Below are 6,004 nucleotides of genomic sequence, written 5' to 3'. Positions count from 1 at the left end.
CTCTCGCAACGTCTACCGAACTCAAACGTCGAATTTCATCCGCAGGTGAGCACGCTCATTTGTGTGTGTCACACGGCGGCCAAAGCGATTGCACGCTTCTGGATTTCGTAGCTGGGTCTGATGTGACCAACCAGGCGCGTCCTTGCCCCTGGCCCCATCCTGGCCAGCTGTACCAGCCCACCACCCCCCTTCCTCTCCATGATGCGCGCAGGCTCGCCCAGCCCCACCTTCACAATGGCTCGCATGCTCGCTGTGGCCTTCCTTGCTGCGTTCCTCCTGGCCACGCCCGCCCTTGCAGCCCGTGATCTCAAGCAGCTGGGCGCCGTCACCGGTCTGCTTGGCACTGCCGGCGGCTTGCCCGTTGTCGGCACCGCCGCTGGCACTGCGGGTGGTCTTGTGAGCACCGCGGGCGGCGTTGTCAACACCGCCACGGGTGTTGTTCGCAGCCTGCCCGTTGTTGGCTCCGCCGCGAACACCGCCGTCAACACCGTCACGGGCGCCGCGGGCAACCCCACTGGCACCGTTGGCAGCGTTGCCGGCACCGCCGTCGGCACCATCACCGGCGTTGCCGGCAGCCTGCCCGTCGTCGGTCCCGTCGCCGGCCCCGCCGCCACCACCGCCCTTAACACCGTCACGGGCGCCGCGGGCAACCCCACTGGCACCGTTGGCAGCGTCGTCGGCACCGTTGGCAGCGTCGCCAGCACCGCCGCCGGCACCGTCACCGGCGTTGCCGGTAGCCTGCCCGTTGTCGGTCCCGTCGCCGGCCCCGCCGCCACCACCGCCCTCAACACCGTCGCGGGCGTCGCGGGCAACCCCACTGGCACCGCCAGCGGCGTCGCCGGCACCGCTGCCGGCCTCGTGGGTGGCCTGCCTGTGGTCGGCCCTGTCGCCACCCCCGTCCTGAACACGGTCACCGGCACCGTGCGCAACCCCGTTGGCACTGCCGGCACTGCCACCGGCCTTGTTGGCGGCCTGACCGGCCGCCTGCTGGGTTGATTGTACGCTAATCGGGCCTTACAGTAGAGCTTGAGCTGCATCTTGTGTGCCTCCCGAATGGTACACATGCGAATAGAACTCAACACTGTCGTGCATGAAGAACCAATTGTATGAGGATGCCTGTGTTTTGATTAATCGGGCTTCACACAGCAAGATATGCTTAGGCAGCTGTGGTGCAACTACACCGTGTAAATCATGCCAAACAAATTACGTACACTCATAATTGAATTGACAAGCTTGGACAGAGGTAGAAATGTAGTATGGCAGCTCGCAACCTTGCATGGCTGTTTCAAAATCGTGGCCAGCTCTCAGCCCACTATTCCCATCGCAAGGCTGTAAGGCTGTAACTCAGCTTTATAGTGCTTTGTGCACGTCTCCTTCCGAAGATGATCACCTGCATGCACATGCACATGCTTGATAGCGCACAACAATCCTGTTGCCGATTTGTGGGGTAAGATTGCTGTTGTGACTGGTGTATCGACGCAACTGTTTTTGTCTTGGGTTCTTTGCATGGCTCTCCCTTAAGCGGCGCGGCTGAGCGAGTGGCCTGCGGCGTCATGGGGGAGGGTGGGCAGGCGAGGGAGGCACCCCCACGGCGGCCTGGGAGGGCGTGCTTGGAGTCACGCTGCATTTGGGGTGGTGCAGTGGAGGGGCCTTCAATCACAATGGCATATCCTACTCTTGAACACCTTGCTACTGGTCCTGAGTATAATAAGCATCATATCGCAGGGGTGGAATACGGTAGGCTTCAACACACACAGTGAGCTTGGACTGCCCGAGTGTGACACCAGATCGTCTTTGCCTCGTTTAATCATACCAGCACGACTCGTTGTACTTTGCGGTTTGGTACGCACACGCACGACGCCACAACACCAGCTCCACCCCGCGGCCCATGAAAAAACTCCCAACTACTTACTGATCCGCTGGTTAGCAGACCCTAGGCAGTCGGTGTGGGTGGAAGGATAGACCCGGGCGTTCCAGGATGCGATGCCACCAGCGGCCAGCCGCTATGGCTACGGTGCTCTCGCAGAGCGCTGTGCCGCTCCTGCTGCTCGCCGCTGCTGCGCTGCTGCCGCTGCTCGCCGGCGCGGACGAGGCGTCCACCTGCCAGGCGGTGCTGAAGGAGTTTCACACGTTCAACGAGAAAGAGGCGGTGCCCTATGGCGGCGACAACATGGTGTACTTCCTGCATGTGCCTAGGTGCGTGAGCACAACTGCCACCCAACCACATGGGGCCACCCGCTGCAGGCGCACGCGCTCCCGCCCCTGTCGCAGCCGCGGCGCCCGCGCGGCCCTCTCGCCGCTCCCACCCCCATCCGCCGCCGCCGCGGCTTCGCCCGCGCCGGCCCCGCGCGCCAAACTGCGCCCACGCGCGCACGCCCGTGCCCCGTCGCCCCCGCAGGACCGCGGGCCGCACGTTCCACTCGTGCCTGCTGAAGCAGGGCACGCCCCCCAGCCAGCGCTGCCCAAAGTCCTACGACCACCTGAGAATTGACGTGCACGTGCCGGCCTGCCGGCTGCTGTCCTCCCATGACGACTTCTCTGTGGTGCAGCAGCTGCCGCCGGGCACAGCCGTCGTGACGCAGCTGCGGGAGCCGCTCGACCGGTTCCTCAGTGCGTACGAATTCGCGATCGAGGTGCGGCCCCGGCAAGGGCCGCCGGGCCGAAAACTCGGGGTTTTGCATGTCTGCCCATACGCGCGACAGGGGCTGCGGCGGGCGCAAGGGGCGCGTGCGCAACAGGGGCTGCGGGGGCGAGGGCCAGGGACGGGGGACGTAAGTGGCAGCGTCGCAGCGGTGGTGCGGCGCGCATGAAGGGCTGAATGGTGCATTGCGAGAAACTGCCTTCTGCTCTGCGGGAGGCGGTCCAGCATGCATGCGGCAGGGAGGCAGCGGCTCGAGCGGTCGCGGCGGCGCCTGACGCACCCAACAGGCAAGCAGGCATCTGAGGCGGCGCCGAACCCAGGTTGCACGGCGCACGGCCCACCCTGTCTTCGTCGCTGCCCCGCCGCCCCTGTTCTTGGCTCCGCTCCACCTCCCCAACTCCGCCCGCCCAAAACGTGGTCGCGCGTGCAGGTGGCGGCGCGGCAGGTCAACAAGACGCGGAAGAAGCCCCCCAAGCCGGGCCGCACCCTGACGGATGAGGTCTGGCCGTGGTCCCACCTGGTGCCCTTCTTCCTGCAAGACATGAGGGCCAGGGTGGGTGGCCCCGCGGCCTGGCTGTCGCCTGGGTCGCGGCTGCCGTCCCTGGACGCAGGCCTCAGGCCTGGGGCTTCAGGCCTGGGCTGACTGTTGGGATTGAGGAGGCTGTCCATGTCACCATGTGAAAGGGGGCTCAGGCGTGCATTAGGGTTTGTGGGGCTGATGGGCAGGCGGGGGGAGTGAAGCAGCGGATGTTCACGCGAAGCCATTGGGGCCGCAGCCTTGCTTCCTGCCGGGCTGGGGCCGAGCGGTGAGGGGACCTCAGAAAGATGGGCCCCGTGCCTAGGGAGGGCACGCGCGGCGTCTTCCAACGGCGTGGGCGCGTCGTGCGCGCACCGGCGGCCCTCCCAATGAGATCTGCGGCGCAGCGCCTAACGCCTCTGCCCCGCATCGCGCCGTCCCTGCCCCGGCCCCCCGCCTTCCAGCTGGACGTGCTGTCGTCGAGGCCGCGAGACCCTGCGGGCCACTGGGTGGAGTACAGCACCAAGGAGGGGCGGCCCTACTACTACAACAAGATGAGGAACGTGTCGCGGTGAGGGGGTGACGTGGGCATGGGCAGTGCCCGGGTGTCTCGGGCGCATTGGTGCTTGATTATATGCACGTTTTGAGGGGTGGGTGTGCATGTGTGTGTGTGAGTGTGTGCTCATGTGTGGGTGTGAGTGCGTGCGCATGTGCATGTTACGGCTCGTCTGAGGCGATGCATGCCAGGCTGCCAGCTGTGGCTGGAGGGGCTACGGCGTCAGCCCCTCGAGTCCCTGCGACCCCGTATCCTACCCCTTCGACCTGACAAACCCTCAACAATCTTGGGCCCCCCTACCCAAGGTGGGAGCTGACGGAAGCTGAGAAGCCTCGCCTGCTGCCGCCCCTCAACCCCTACGACAACGACCTCGTCATGCCCCTGGCTGAGTTTGTGCACCACCCGATAGCCAAGGAGCTGCTGCACAACGGGGAGGCCTTCCAGGTGAGATCCTGTGTGTCGCATGTACTGTGTGTTTGGATGCCTCCACGCGCGCGCGCGTGTGTGTGTGTGTGTGTGTGTGTGTGTGTGTGTGTGTGTCTGTGTGTGTTTGGATGCCTCCGCGCGCGCGCGCGCGCGCGTGTGTGTGTGTGTGTGTGTGTGTGTGTGTGTGCAAGCGTGCGTGCAAATCATGCCGCTGTGGCACCTGGGGATTACGTGCAAACGCTGGCTGGGCTCGCACATCTCTTCCCAGCCCGGCACCTGCTTGACCGCCCCAGCCATGGCCTTGCTGCGCCCTTGTCGCCCTCCCGACCCCAACACCATCCGATCCCCCTTTCCCCATGCCCCCATCACTCAACAGGTCCTCGGCCTCACCAACTACTCCCACTGGCCAAAGGCCGAGCAGCTGCGCCACTGCGCGCGCAGCAACCCAGCCGTCGCGGACGTGAGCGCTGCGCTGCGATAAGCCTGCCTTTCCCCACACCATGTCTCCAACGGGCCCGGCGCCCACTGCGCCGTTGCCAGCCCCGCGGCCATGCTGCTGCCTGTGCTGCGCCGGGCCGCTCCCGGGCGCAGCCGCGGCGACCGGTCCCACTGCGCGATACAATGAGAACCGCACGCCTCCCTGCCTCCTGCATCCACCCCTTGATCCGCAAGCAGCGCCCACCTCCCCAACCAGATCCGTCCTCCTTCCCCCCCTCTGACACACCAGTCAACTGACGCCCTCACCCCCCACCCCCACTCCCCCCGGCCCTGCAGGAGCTCAAGGCGTTCGCGCTGCAGCGGCTGCGCACCTTCAGCCACGTGGGCACCACAGACCAGCTGTTCCCCAGCGTGGAGTCATGCGCCGCCTCGCTGGGCCTGCCGCTGGACGGCCACGCGTACCAGGGCGGGGGAGAGGTGCGCGGCCGCCGCGCCGCCGCGGGCGTGTGTGACCGACGCTTCCTGTGCGCACGCCAACACATGAACAATGTTAGATTTGGCTTCTGATGAGCATTTCAGGCGAAGCCTGCTGTTGCACCCCGGGCCCTGGCACTCGTGCGGGTGTCTGCCCCCCCATTGAATCACCTGCCACGCCCTACATTCAACCGCTGTACAAGCCGAACACACACGCGCGCGCACACGCACATACACAAACACACACACACTAGTTCACCCCTCCTGTTGTACCCAACCAAACGGCCCTCCTCTCGCCCCCAGAACCGCCGCGCTGACGTGGAGAACCCCAACCGCGCCCTGAAGTACCGCGAGGCCATGGCGCGCGGCGATGACCCCAGGGAGGTGCCGGCCTGGCGGCGCATCCGGGAAGAGGACGCCCGGGACCGGCGACGGCAGGCGCAGCAGCAGCAGAAGCAGGGGCAGGTGCCGGGGCAGCAGATGCGGCTGGACGGGGCGCCGGCGCTGCCGGGGGCCGTTTCCGGGGCGACGGGGCGGCGGCGGCTGCTGATGCAGGATGAGGGTGGGCAGCAGCAGCACGCGATGGCAGAAGCCAGGCAGCAGGGGCAGCAGCAGCAAGCGCAGGGGCAGCAGCAGGAGCAGGGGCAGGGGCAGGGGCAGGGGCAGCAGCAAGAACAGGAACAGGGAAAGCAGCAGCAGCAGCAGCAGCAGCAGCAGGTTGAGCAGCAGGAACACCATCAGCAGCAGCAGGCAAGCCAGCACCAGCAGCAGGAGGGGCAGCAGCAGCACGAGGGGGTCTACTACGACGACGGCCCGGACAAGGAGGACGCCGAGGCGGGGGAGGGCCAGGAGGGGATGGACGACGTGCACCAGCTTGCGGGGGACGTGAGGAGGGCCAAGGCCAGGGTGGCGGCGGCCACGCGGCGCTGGAACCAGGGCGCAGAGGTGGGTG

The 6,004-nt window shown here is 66.3% G+C and overlaps 2 protein-coding genes across 2 annotated transcripts; both read left to right on the top strand.

The window, feature by feature from the left end:
• Window positions 1–234: 234 nt before the first annotated feature.
• Window positions 235–996, top strand: MNEG_11529 (hypothetical protein; the record flags this gene model as incomplete). The annotated part of the gene is made up of 1 exon (XM_014040000.1): window positions 235–996. The coding sequence occupies one exon, from the start codon at window positions 235–237 to the stop codon at window positions 994–996; it is 762 nt and encodes a 253-aa protein (XP_013895454.1).
• A 1,009-nt stretch (window positions 997–2,005) lies between these two features.
• MNEG_11528 (hypothetical protein) lies at window positions 2,006–5,145 on the top strand (the record flags this gene model as incomplete). Its single annotated transcript, XM_014039999.1, has 8 exons — window positions 2,006–2,196; window positions 2,399–2,633; window positions 2,703–2,795; window positions 3,072–3,194; window positions 3,623–3,729; window positions 4,020–4,158; window positions 4,517–4,600; window positions 4,915–5,145. The coding sequence occupies 8 exons, from the start codon at window positions 2,006–2,008 to the stop codon at window positions 5,143–5,145; spliced, it is 1,203 nt and encodes a 400-aa protein (XP_013895453.1).
• Between the last annotated feature and the right edge of the window lie 859 nt (window positions 5,146–6,004).

Source organism: Monoraphidium neglectum, assembly GCF_000611645.1.
Source record: "Monoraphidium neglectum strain SAG 48.87 unplaced genomic scaffold scaffold02786, whole genome shotgun sequence".
In the NCBI taxonomy this organism is placed as follows: Eukaryota; Viridiplantae; Chlorophyta; class Chlorophyceae; order Sphaeropleales; family Selenastraceae; genus Monoraphidium; species Monoraphidium neglectum.
Note: the sequence above shows the minus strand (reverse complement) of the source record. Positions and strands in the feature narration are given on the sequence as shown.